This window comes from Drosophila takahashii, chromosome 3R, assembly GCF_030179915.1.
Source record: "Drosophila takahashii strain IR98-3 E-12201 chromosome 3R, DtakHiC1v2, whole genome shotgun sequence".
NCBI classification, from domain to species: Eukaryota; Metazoa; Arthropoda; class Insecta; order Diptera; family Drosophilidae; genus Drosophila; species Drosophila takahashii.
Genome location: NC_091681.1, coordinates 12,291,130 through 12,303,088, shown reverse-complemented (window position 1 = coordinate 12,303,088; position 11,959 = coordinate 12,291,130). Strand labels below are relative to the sequence as shown.

Here is an 11,959-nt window from a genome sequence, read left to right as displayed (position 1 = left end):
GTCCTTGAATCCGTCATTCACTCGGACTTTTCGCACATATGTAGGCTACACCTGCCAGTCGATGTAATGCATTTTAATTAAATTACAAATTGTTTGATAGCCGATAGCAGTTGTCGCCCGGCACTTTTCGCTGGCAGCGTCCTAGGCCAGATTAGATAGGTGCTTTGGCGATAATAACCGTGGCTGTGGTAGCATTCACACCTAGAACAACCGATAAGGCCGCGCTGAGTTCCGTTCTTAATGGGCGAGCATATTGTCAACAACTGCCAGACATCGGTTAGCAGTCGAGCAGTCAACAGAGAGCAGAGTGTCGAAAATGAGCCACCGCTGTGACATCCAGTTGGACAATCCCAGGGGGGCCTATCGGGCCGGTGAGACGGTCAATGGCCACGTCTATGTGACCCTTATGGAGCGTGCCTTAATCAAAGGTGAGTAGGGGCGTGACTCATGGGGCTATCCCGTGTAACGAGTCCATCGAGTGGCAGTGACTCACCGATCAAGATCTAGTTTATGGTTTGGCGAATTGCTGATAGCGCTTGTCGCACTAAAATCAAACTGCTTATACCTACCGCTGCGCTTATCGATCGCCAAATTTATTATTAAATTTTCATAATGAGCATTGAAAGCGATTGGTAACATATTAGCACACTTTCTGTCCCAGTAATTTAACAATGGTGCACTAAAATACAGGGACCTAATATGGTATTAACATAAAAATATTAAAAATGTTGAAGGGGGTTATTAGCTTCATAATATTACAGTAAAGGAATTTGTGAATAATTGTTAAAATATTTATTTGCATTTAATAAATGCAAATAAAAATTTTATTGTTGTGGATAATTTCTTACGTAATATGTTAATATTAAATTGAATTTAATCAGTTACTGTGGCACAAAGTATGAATCGTCCAGAATTCCTACAAATATTTTATTGTTGTGAATAGCTATACAACTTTGGATAATGCACAACATTTTTTGATAAGGGGTGCAAAATATTTTTGAATATTTCATTATTATTATTTAGATAAAAAACATTTTGTGATACAAATATTTAACCCCTGTTTATTTTAGCAATCAGCTTGGAGGCAAATGGCTATGCAACAACCGCCTGGCAGCAGCCGCAAAAGCAGAAGAAACCAAAGAAAAACGAGCCGCAAGTGCAGGTTCAGAACTTGGACTTTGATTATCGCGTGGATTATTTTGCCAAAATCGATTATTTTGTGGGCTCGGAGGCCGCACAGCCGCAGATAATGGAGGCGGGCACGTACAACTACGGTTTCCACGTGAAGCTGCCCAAGAACTGTCCGGGAAACTACGAGGGAGCCCACGGGCACATCCGGTACACACTGCAGGTGCTCATCCACAGCAGTGCAGATCGTCCGCTGGAGGTGCTGCATGTACGCCAGCTGCAGATCTTCCCCCAGAACAGTCTTAGCCAGGAGACACGGAGCAGCGAAGTGCAGATCCACGAGCAGACTCCTCGCCTGAAGTTCTGGATGAAGCCGCTGCACTTGAAGCTGCAGATTCCCAGGCAGGGTTATTCCCCAGGAGCGGGCATCTCGGTTCACGTGAAGCTGCACAATCCGGAGAGATTGCCACTGCGGGAGGTCACCTACTCCCTCGTTCAGATCAGCACCTATGTGGCCCATCTGAGGAACAAGCCGAAGCGCATGGAAACCAAGGAGGAGCGTCAAACTATCCTGAGCAGCAGCCACGACCTACACAGCCTGCCTCGTGGAGAGGTGGAGAACTTTCAGCATCTGCACATGCTGCAAGTGCCCCAAACGGCGGCAACTTTGAGTCTGGCAGGATGTGCCTGCCTGCAGCTAAATTACGAGGTGGAGGTGATGGTCAGGACCATGCAGGAGAAGCGCTTCATCGCGTGCCGGATGCCAGTAATCATTGGCAACGTGACGCCGCCTTGTCCTGGCAGACTTCTGATGCAGGAGCCGCTGGATGGCACTGCACCGGAACCCACTCCTCCCGCCGAAACAGCCCAAAAGCTGGCCCCGAACTTCAGCGTCTCCACCACCTCTCTGGGTATGTTTCTTTTCAGATCTTATTAAACTGAAGTTAAATATTTTCCTTCTTTAAATATTTTCCTAGCTTCGAATTTTCGCGAAGCCGAATTCATGGTGGCCACCAATCTGAATAAGACCAACAAACACTATTTATCCGGGGAGCAATTGGACTTCAGACCTCGCTATGTCTACTACGAAATGGATCAAACCCAATCGGAGGAAGTCAAGTCCCATTGAATGCAGCGAAGCACTAGGTTCTTTCATAAAGTCGTTTAATTTATTTTATTTATTTGTAAGCGTACACAAAATATATATATTTCATCTTTGCAAGGGGCCTGCACACCTGCCAAGCATACTTTTTAAACACAACTTTATCTAAAATCGACCCCTTGATAAAAAAATTGGTTAATAAACTTAATTTTTTTTATGAGCTATTATATTTGAAACCATTTTAAATACATTAGAAAGGGTTCGCTTTGATTCAAAATAAATGCAAAGAAAACAATGAGCACAATGTTTGATCCTTTTCTAAGGCTTTTTCTGATATTGTTAGTTTTATCTATAAGTTCCAGCCGTATGAACGTGTGCAGCGATCATTCGATTCCTCGTTAGTGGCATTTTGAGGAAGCGATAGAATAGGAGCGTTTGGTGGAAAAGAAGAACTTGGTTCCTCGGCAGGAAGTGGAGGGGCCGATGGCATGCAAAAGTTATTGTACATCGGGTAACGCGGAATAAAGTCATCGGTGCGATTGTGTTCGTCCGCATCGACGTCGTATATCTCCACCCGAAATTGGTGGCCTCTTCGAAGTCCGGATGTTCTGTGGGATTACAAAATTTAATATAATTTAATGCGAATATGTATTTAAGGAAATCTTAATAATATTAAAAATGGTAAAACTGGATACTTACTGCACTTGTCGTAGCTTTGTGGCAGATCAGCGGTAGGTCTCGCGGGAGTTTTCGATTTCTTAAGTATCAATGGAATAGTGCCAATCACAATTGGAATCGCGAAGTTTAAGTCCTCGTCGCAGCTGCCTATCTTTAGCGACAGGGTCACCCGATAGCTCACCGCTATAATATGACCTTGGGAGCGGGTTGAGGGTGGTACCGCGGGAATGGGCAGGGTACAATTGATGATCTTTTTTGATAGTCGCAGCACCTCTTCCTTCTGGCAGCTTTGACTTAGGCTGTGCTCCTTCTCTCGCGTTTTGTGACGCGGAGTTTGGGCCTGGTACGTGAAGGTCTGCCTAAGTTTCACTTTAATGCCTCCCACCTCATAGCCACTCGATTGGTTGTCGATTTCCAGGGTAAAGCGAATCTTTTGGCCAAGAGCGTAGCCGCCAAAGGGTATTGTGAGTGTCGCGAAAACCGGTCCTGATCTGCATGGCCAACAGCCGAAGTGCTTGATGTCCTCACGCATCAGGGGCATCTTTAAAATAAAGTGCGGGATCAATATCTGGGTATACGTGAAATTTTTAACGTGAAGGCTGCCCAATTAAATTTGAACAGTTTTTGACAATGCTTAATTTTGGACTTACCAGCAATTCAGGACTCATGTTGAGGTTGTAGGTTTTGTTGACTTCAAAGTCTTTTTGAAGACATTGTTGAAATGCGAATGGCGATCGATTACCAAAGAGATTTCGTAGTTAACCTTCCCGTGCTGCCCCACGACTGAGGACGGACAGTCCAGCGGCAAAAAAACTTCCTGATCCAAAAACGTTATGACGAGTCTTTACGTACGTCTGGTTGCCTCGAAAAATCCGCGTGAATTCGTGCGTGTATTTTGCAGTCGAACTATAGAGCTCCTCCCAATGAACCTTCGCCTCGCCCTCAATGATTACGTATACCTCTTAAAAATTCGTCAGAAAAAAAATTAAAATACTTTTAAAAAAATAAAATATTAAATAATATGAGTTTTAAGACTGTTAAGATTAAAATTCATAACAATTTTAAACAGGGCCCTGCAGGGGTGTGAACTGAAATAAATTGGCTTTCCGTTCGGCTAAAAGCTCAATAATGTTGGGGATCTTAGAGAACCGGCAGATTTATCCACCATTTTCATAGAACCACAGGGAATAACAAAATTTGGTAAAAGCAAGAGAGAACGCTATAGTCGAGTGCCTCGACTAGTCGGGCCCAGCGCTAGACCGATTTTAGTGTCGGGTTTGTGGGCGTGGCACTCGAATGAAGCAAAGTTGTGCTTTACAGGCACTAGTACAATCAGTGTGGAACATTTTGACCCTCTATCTATAAAAATATGGTTGGCAGAGCAACAGATTTAGTTAGTTCAAGCAAGCGCCATCAATGGGGCAAAACTTTGACTGCTTGTTTCTAATGAATGGTTTGATTTAAAAAATTTTGGGGTGCTAGATGGATATTAATAATTAAAATAAGATCTTATTTACACTTTTACAAAAACTTTTTTTTAACTTTAATGGTCGTGGCCCATTTACATTCGATTTATCTCGTGTATCCGAGCACACCGTGATAATCGATGTTGATTTCAGTATTTTCGATCTCAAAAGCTAGCCAAGATTGACTCAAACTAAAAATGCTTAAATCTACATCGATGCCTTTTGCGGTTTGCGAATAAATTTTTAGATTGCGGGCTCTCGATATCGAGGTAGAATCAACCATGCTTTCATCTTGATATCAAAAAGTGAGAAGAGAAGTACTAAAATCAATAGTGGTCGGGTGTTGGCTTTTTTCATTCTCAATTCTTTTGGGTGAAGAAGTGTAGCACTATGTAGAATTTCCATACATGTCAACCTACCGTTTACGGATTTTTCCGACGTTGTTGTCAGAGTAAATTGTCCATTAATCGTTTCTCCGCTAAAGTAAATCGGTGCAGGACGGTCAAACTGAAAAAAGCACTCCGAAGGCATTTTACTGATTTTGTATAGCCAAAAACTTTTCTGTAACGTCAATGAGAATGTTTCATTTTTTGACGACCCGTATCAGTAAAACTATTTAGGACCTAGGTTATAATCAAACTGAAAAGTAAAACGAAACAAAAAAAAACGCTATAGTCGGGTTGGTGTCCCGACTATCTAATACCCGTCACTCAGCTTAAGGGAGTGCGAACGCTGCACTCGGGTTGGTGTCCCGACTAATAATCGTAACTCAGCTAAAGGGAGTGCGAGGGAGATAGATATATAATTTTTGATTGCGTATAACTTTTTAATGAATGGTCCGATTTGAAAAATGTCTTCTACATTTCGATAGGTATAAATATACACAACAAAATTGCATTTATACTTCTCGGAAATCTTTAAAGATGTGGGCGCAGGACCCATTTTAAAATCGTTAGTGGGCGATTGTGGGCATAAACATGCGCTGCGTAGGAAGCCAAAGAATATGTGTGGGAAATCTCAACCTTCTAGCTTTTGTAGTTCCTGAGATCTCAGCATTCATACAGACAAAAAGACGGACAGACGGACATGGCTAGATCGACTCGGCTAGTGCCCCTGATCAAGAATATATATACTTTATGGGGTCGGAAACGCTTCCTTCAAGCTGTTACATACTTTTGCACGAATCTAGGATACCCTTTTACTCTACGAGTAACGTGTATAAATAGCTGTCCCTTTGAGAGCAATATATTTTGTGACGTCATCACTTGCCAAAGAAGAGAGAGCTTTGGGCTTGCTCTTTTTAAAAACTAACTTGTTGAATATTTGCTTCCCGTTGTTTTTTGTTTCGGATTTTTTAATAAAAACTTGTCGATCCTATTTGGAAAAATGTATGTATGAAGAAAATTGAATAATCAATAATATTTTAAAATCATTTATATAATTTATGCTAAATTTTCGGACTCGTAACTTTCTGAAATTACGTACGTTAAAAATTGTTTGTAACTAAAAAACTGTAAATTTTGTTTTAGGGTAAGGCAAAGTTTAAGCATCTATTTAAGTATATGTAATTCGTTTGCTTATAATATCTGTTCCTACGAACATTTTTTTAAAAATTAACTGATGGATAATGTCTCTGTTTTTTTTAATGTTTTTATTTTTTACTTTATTTACCTACGGTATGGTATTGCAACTAAAGGTTACAAACTTAAACGATAGACAAGAAAAATCTCATAGTTGTGTATAAATGGGTGATGGTTACGTCTGCATTTTTCTGTCTATGAGTGGGAGTTCCAGCCGTAGGATGACGTTGGGCGATCAGTGGAGTTGCCACCCATCAATGGGGCAGTGGCATTGTGAGGTAGCGAAAGAATGGGAACGGATTGCAAGTAAGAGGACTCCGATTCCTCAGTGGGTGGTGGTGGTGGTGGCGCCGATGGCATACCAAAGTTTGAGTACATCGGATAACGTGGAATAAAGTCATCTGTGCGATTGTGTTCGTCAGCATCGATGTCGATAAATCTCTCGCCAAAATTGGTTGCTTGCTCAAAAGTTGGTGGTTCTGTGGGATGAAAAAAATGTATTTCAAAATATAAACGTTAATCTTATACAATATAATATATTTATAGATATTTAAGATGGTTGGAAACATCATTTTGATACTCACTGCAGTTGTCGTAGCTGGGTGGCAGATCTGCGGCAGCTCCCGCTGGAGTTTTAGGTGTTTCGGGTATCCACTCTGCGGCATTTAATGGATTCTCTGCACTCTGAATCAATGGAATAGTGCCAATCACAATCGGAATCGCGAAGTCTAAGTCCTTGTTGTAGATGCCCATTTTTAGCGACAGAGTCACCCGATAGCTCACTGCTATAATATGATCTTGGGAGCGGGTGGAAGGTGGTACCGCGGGAATGGGCAGGGTACAATTGATAATTTTTTTTGATAGTCGCAACACCTCTTCCTCCTGGCAGTTTTGACTTAGGCTGTGCTCCTGCTCTCGCGTTTTGTGGCGCGGAGTTTGTGCGTGGTACGTAAAGGTCTGCCTAAGTTTCACTTCGATGCCTCCCACCTCATAGCCACTCGATTGGTTGTCGATTTCCAGGGTGAAGCGAATCTTTTGGCCAGGAGCGTAGCCGCCAAAGGGTATTGTGAGTGTTGCAAGAACCGGTCCTGATCTGCATGGCCAACAGCAGATATGCTTGATGTCTTCACGCATCAGGGGCATCTTTAAAATAAAGTGCGGGATCAATATCTGGGTATACGTGAAATTTTTAACGTGAAGGCTGCCCAATTAAATTTGAACAGTTTTTAACAATGCTTAATTTTGGACTTACCAACAATTCAGGACTCATGTTTAGGTTGTAGGTTTGTAGTACCGTCAGAGACTTTTTGAAGACATTGTTGAATCGCAAATGGCGATCGATTACCAAAGAGATTTCGTAGCTAACCTTTCCGTATTGCCCCACCACTGAGGACGGACAGTCCAGCGGCAAGGGAAACCCGAAGGCGTAGGTGTGCCTACCAGCTGGAAAGCTTCCTGATCCAAAAACGTTATGACGAGTGTTAACGTACGTCTGCTTGCCTCGGAAAATCCGCGTGAGTTCCTGCTTACTTGCGGTCGAACTATAGAGCTTCTCCCAATAAACCTTCGCTTCGCCCTCGAAGATTACGTAAACCTCTTAAAATTTTGTACAGAAAAAATTAAAAACAAATTTAAAAATAAAAAAAAATCTAGTTTTTCTAATATTAAAATATTTGAGTTTTGAGACTGCTACAATTAAAATTCAAAGCAGTTTTAAACAAGGGTGTGCCTAATGTTAAAATGTATGAATTTTGAGACAGTTGCAATTAAAATTCATAACATTCATTCATCAAATAAATTGTGTTGCCGTTTGGGATGACGTTCAAAACTAAAAGCTTTTTATTTTTGGGGATCTTAGAAAACCGGCAAATTTGTCCATAATTGCCATAGAACCACAGAGAATAGTAATAATTTTTAAATAAAAAGCTTTACATTAGACGTATTTTGGGACTGAGGCAACCAAGCCGAAATCAAGGGCAAACATAATTTGTATGTGACGCGACTTCAGCACGTGCGAGAAGCTAAGCTATAGACAAGATAGTGGTAGCACAATGTAAAATTTAAATACATGTGAACCTACCGTTTACGGATTTTTCAGACGTTGTTGAGAGAGTTACCCGTCCATTGATCGTTTCTCCGCTAAAGTAAATCGGAGCAGGGCGGTCAAACTCAAAAAAGCACTCCGAAGGCATTTTACTGAATTTTGTCAATGAGAATGTTTTCTTTTTCGCCGACCCGTAACAGGAAAACTACTTGGGACCTAGGAGATAACCAAACTGAAAAATAAAACGAAAATAGCTGGCCCTTTTCAACATATTTTGTGAGCTCATCACTTCTCAATGGCAATGGAGAAATTTAGGAGAGAGCTTTGGGCTTGCTCTCTTTAAAGACTAATTTATGGAATACTTTATTTCCCGCCTTTTTGGTTTCGGATTTTCGGATGAAAGCTCTTCAAGCCTATTTGGAAAAATTTATGTTTTAAAGACAATTATTATTGTAATAATCAATAATATTTTATTTTATTTTAATATTTATAAAGCTGTAAGGGCCACTCTCTTACAATTTATTTAAGGGTTAGTCGTAAAGTCAAGTTTAAGCCTCTTTTTATGTGTATGGGCACTTCCATATTGTCGCTCGGGACATTTGCACACCTTTAAAGTTGAAAAAGAATTAGAAAAAAATGGATTTTAATTTTAGTAATGGGCTTTTCTTTTCACTCTTCCCAAGCTCTATTTTGTGTAAAAATCTTGATTTTGTAACACTTTTGTTTTTTAAGATATCGTTAAAAAACTGCCTTATTCGCTCGGGACAAAAACAGAAGTAGATTTTGGGAAAGTTCATTCAACACCAGATCTTAGCGAACTCTGATGGAACATTTGTACGCGAATTTGTTTAGAATGTTGTCTAATCATGTCGCTGTAAAATGGTTTTGGGTTTACTCAAAAATTGTTTGAAGTTTTTTTTTATGCAGTTTCAAACACATTCGCTCGGGACATTTTTTCCTATCGTTTTGTAAAGTGTATTTCCTTACCTCTATCCCTCAATTGCTATCTGTTTTGCTTTTAACTTATTAGTTTAACATGTAAATGAAGTATTCAGTACAGAACAAGAGAGAACGTTATAGTCGGGTGCCCCGACTATCAGATACCCGTTACTCAGGTAAAGGGGTGCGAGGGAGATGGAGATAGAGATAAAAAACGTTGATCACGCATAACTTTTTAACGAATGGTCCGATTTGAAAAATTTCTTCTACATTTCGATAGGTATTGATAAACACAATAAAACTGCATTTTTACTTTTCCAAAATATTAAAATTTTTAAAATCGTATACAAGCGATTGTGGGCGTTAGAGGGGGCGTGGCACCATTTTGAAACAAACTTGCGCTGCGTAGAAACTCCTAAAATCTGCATGCAAAATGCCAATCTTCTAGCTTTTATAGTTTCTGAGATCTCAGCGTTCATACAGACAGACAGACGGACAGACGGACAGACAGACGGACAGACGGACAGACGGACATGGCTAGATCGACTCGGCTAGTGATCCTGATCAAGAATATATATACTTTATGGGGTCGGAAACGCTTCCTTCTCCCTGTTACATACTTTTGCACGAATACAATATACCCTTTTACTCTACGAGTAACGGGTATAAAAATGTCACATATTAGCATTCCTATGGCTTAGTACTCAACCCAACAAAAAGTCGTCCAAAACAAAAAACTTCATATGAAAAACAACGTCAAAAAATTTTGTTTCATATGAAGTTTTTGTTTTGGACGTCTTTTTGTTGGGTTGAGTCCTAGCCCTATAGGATAAATTAACAACAGAAGACAGGTCCAGCTGCGGTTTACATAGTAGGGCTCGTGTTCAAGAATCCGTTAATCATTTTTCATCATTATTCCAACTTTTTCTCAGAATCCTTGCGTCAATGAAGTTTTCGTGAATGCAGTTTGATTTGGGAATTCGAAGCAAAATCAATTTTATCGCATCTATTGAGGTAAAATAAATAAGCATTAACACAGTGTTATTTTTTCTGTCTATGAATTGGAGTTCCATCCGTATGTTGGCGTTGGGTGATCAGTGGAGTTTAATGGGCCAGTGGCATTGTGAGAGAGCGAAAGAACAGGAACGGATTGCAAATAAGAGGACTCCGATTCCTCAGTGGGTGGTGGTGGCGCCGATGGCATACCAAAGTTTGAGTACATAGGATAACGTGGAATAAAGTCATCTGTGCGATTGTGTTCGTCAGCATCGATGTCGATAAATCTCTCGCCAAAATTAGTTGCTTCCTCGAAAGTTGGTGGTTCTGTGGGATTAATAAAAGTAATTATAACAAATACAATATAACAGTTCTGTCCCAATTTTTTTTGTGGATATTCAAGATGGGTTGGAAACATCATTTTGATACTCACTGCAGTTGTCGTAGCTGGGTGGCAGATCTGCGGCAGCTCCGGCTGGAGTTTTAGGTGTTTCGGGTATCCACTCTGCGGCATTTAATAGATTCTCTGCACTCTGAATCAATGGAATAGTGCCAATCACAATCGGAATCGCGAAGTCCGAGTCCCTGTGGCAGCTGCCCATCTTTAGCGACAGGGTCACCCGATAGCTTACCGAAATGATATGACCTTGGGAACGGGTAGAGGGTGGTACCGAGGGAATGGCCAGAGTATAATTGATCATTTTTTTTGATAGTCGCAACACCTCTTCCTCCTGACAGCTTTGACTTAGGCTGTGCTCCTGCCCTCGCGTTTTGTGACGCGGAGTTTGGGCCTGGTACGTATTGGTCTGCCTAAGTTTCACATCGATGCCCCCAACGTCATAGCCACTCGATTGGTTGTCGATTTCCAGGGTGAAGCGAATCTTTTGGCCAGGAGCGTAGCCGCCAAAGGGTATTGTGAGGGTCGAGAGAACCGGTCCCGATCTGCATGGCCAACAACAGAAGTGCTTGATGTCCTCCCGTACCAGAGGCATCTGTGGATAGGAACAATTTAAAATTGCATCTCTATACATTTGTGTTTTTTATTTGCATATTTTTCCTTTAAGGAGAAGAATCGTTTGCACTCACCAGCAATTCAGGACTCATGTTCAGGTTGTAGGTTTGTAGGACAGTCACAGACTTTTTAAAGACATTGTTGAATCGCCAATGGCGATCGACTACCAGAGAGACTTCGTAGCTGACCTTCCCGTACTGGCCCACCACTGAGGAGGGGCAGTCCGGCGGCAGTGGAATGCCGAAGGAGTACGAGTGCGTTCCAGCTGGCAAGTTTCCGGATCCAAAGACGTTAGTACGACTGTTCACGTACGTCTGCTTACCACGGAAATGCTGCGTGTAGTGTTGCGTCTGACCATTAACGGACGTAGTCCTGCTTTCCCCCCAATGTACTTTTGACTCTCCCTCGAAGAGTACGTAAATCACTTTGAAAATTTGTAAATCGTATATTCTTATAAGAACAGGTAAAAAATAATTTTAAAATGTATTATATTACAGCCAAATGGGTTTTAGTCCTTTAGAAATATATACGCTTTAAACTTACTATCGGTTAATACTCATCGTTAATTAGCGAATGGGAGATTTATAAGGGATACAATTTCGATCGAGCTCCATGTATTATTTAATCTAGCGTGTCACTTGAGCCTACCATTTACGGATTTTTCCGACGTTGTTGTGAGAGTAACTCGTCCGTTGATCGTTTCTCCACTGTAGTAAATAAGTTCAGGGCGGTCAAACTCAAAAAAGCATTTCGAAGGCATTTTACTGATTTTGTGTATTAAACAACTTTTCTGTAACTAGATATTATTAAAAACACCAAAGTTTTCTTTTTTGTCCAACCGTATGCAGTAAAACTATTCAGGACCCAGCAAGCGTCATAAGCAAACTGAAAAATTAAATGAAAATAGCTGGTCCTTTGAGAGCTGCGTACATATTTCGTGACATCATCAATTATCGAAAGCGAAGGTACAACTAAAGAGAGAGAGCTTTTGGGATTGCTTTCATTGAAAACCAA

At 40.9% G+C, this 11,959-nt stretch overlaps 3 protein-coding genes and 1 pseudogene across 3 annotated transcripts; 1 reads left to right on the top strand and 3 right to left on the bottom strand.

Moving 5' to 3' along the window:
• Positions 1 to 284: 284 nt before the first annotated feature.
• Positions 285 to 2,360, top strand: LOC108054622 (arrestin domain-containing protein 17). Its single transcript, XM_017137666.2, has 3 exons — positions 285 to 428; positions 1,071 to 2,039; positions 2,106 to 2,360. The coding sequence occupies exons 1-3, from the start codon at positions 317 to 319 to the stop codon at positions 2,255 to 2,257; spliced, it is 1,233 nt and encodes a 410-aa protein (XP_016993155.2). The 5' UTR covers positions 285 to 316; the 3' UTR covers positions 2,258 to 2,360.
• A 219-nt stretch (positions 2,361 to 2,579) lies between these two features.
• LOC108054612 (arrestin domain-containing protein 17-like) lies at positions 2,580 to 4,905 on the bottom strand (annotated as a pseudogene).
• A 1,129-nt stretch (positions 4,906 to 6,034) lies between these two features.
• On the bottom strand, positions 6,035 to 8,213 carry LOC108058567 (arrestin domain-containing protein 3-like). Its single transcript, XM_044396314.2, has 4 exons — positions 8,035 to 8,213; positions 7,207 to 7,550; positions 6,539 to 7,097; positions 6,035 to 6,433 (listed from the first exon to the last, which is right to left on the bottom strand). The coding sequence occupies exons 1-4, from the start codon at positions 8,144 to 8,146 to the stop codon at positions 6,150 to 6,152; spliced, it is 1,299 nt and encodes a 432-aa protein (XP_044252249.2). The 5' UTR covers positions 8,147 to 8,213; the 3' UTR covers positions 6,035 to 6,149.
• Positions 8,214 to 9,991: 1,778 nt separating this feature from the next.
• Positions 9,992 to 11,705, bottom strand: LOC108058582 (arrestin domain-containing protein 3-like). The gene is made up of 4 exons (XM_070217863.1): positions 11,594 to 11,705; positions 11,020 to 11,369; positions 10,367 to 10,925; positions 9,992 to 10,260 (listed from the first exon to the last, which is right to left on the bottom strand). The coding sequence occupies exons 1-4, from the start codon at positions 11,703 to 11,705 to the stop codon at positions 9,992 to 9,994; spliced, it is 1,290 nt and encodes a 429-aa protein (XP_070073964.1).
• Between the last annotated feature and the right edge of the window lie 254 nt (positions 11,706 to 11,959).

Excerpts from the sequence above, each read along its gene's own strand:
- LOC108058567 (XM_044396314.2), bottom strand. The coding sequence starts at position 8,146 with ATGCCTTCGGAGTGCTTTTTTGAGTTTGACCGCCCTGCTCCGATTTAC. Across the intron at positions 7,098-7,206 it reads ACATGAGTCCTGAATTGTTG|ATGCCCCTGATGCGTGAAGA; the intron begins GTAAGTCCAAAA and ends TTTATTTTAAAG. Across the intron at positions 6,434-6,538 it reads ACCCAGCTACGACAACTGCA|AACCACCAACTTTTGAGCAA; the intron begins GTGAGTATCAAA and ends TTCATCCCACAG.
- LOC108054622 (XM_017137666.2), top strand. The coding sequence starts at position 317 with ATGAGCCACCGCTGTGACATCCAGTTGGACAATCCCAGGGGGGCCTAT. Across the intron at positions 429-1,070 it reads GGAGCGTGCCTTAATCAAAG|CAATCAGCTTGGAGGCAAAT; the intron begins GTGAGTAGGGGC and ends TGTTTATTTTAG. Across the intron at positions 2,040-2,105 it reads CGTCTCCACCACCTCTCTGG|CTTCGAATTTTCGCGAAGCC; the intron begins GTATGTTTCTTT and ends ATATTTTCCTAG.
- LOC108058582 (XM_070217863.1), bottom strand. The coding sequence starts at position 11,705 with ATGCCTTCGAAATGCTTTTTTGAGTTTGACCGCCCTGAACTTATTTAC. Across the intron at positions 10,926-11,019 it reads ACATGAGTCCTGAATTGCTG|ATGCCTCTGGTACGGGAGGA; the intron begins GTGAGTGCAAAC and ends TCCTATCCACAG. Across the intron at positions 10,261-10,366 it reads ACCCAGCTACGACAACTGCA|AACCACCAACTTTCGAGGAA; the intron begins GTGAGTATCAAA and ends TTAATCCCACAG.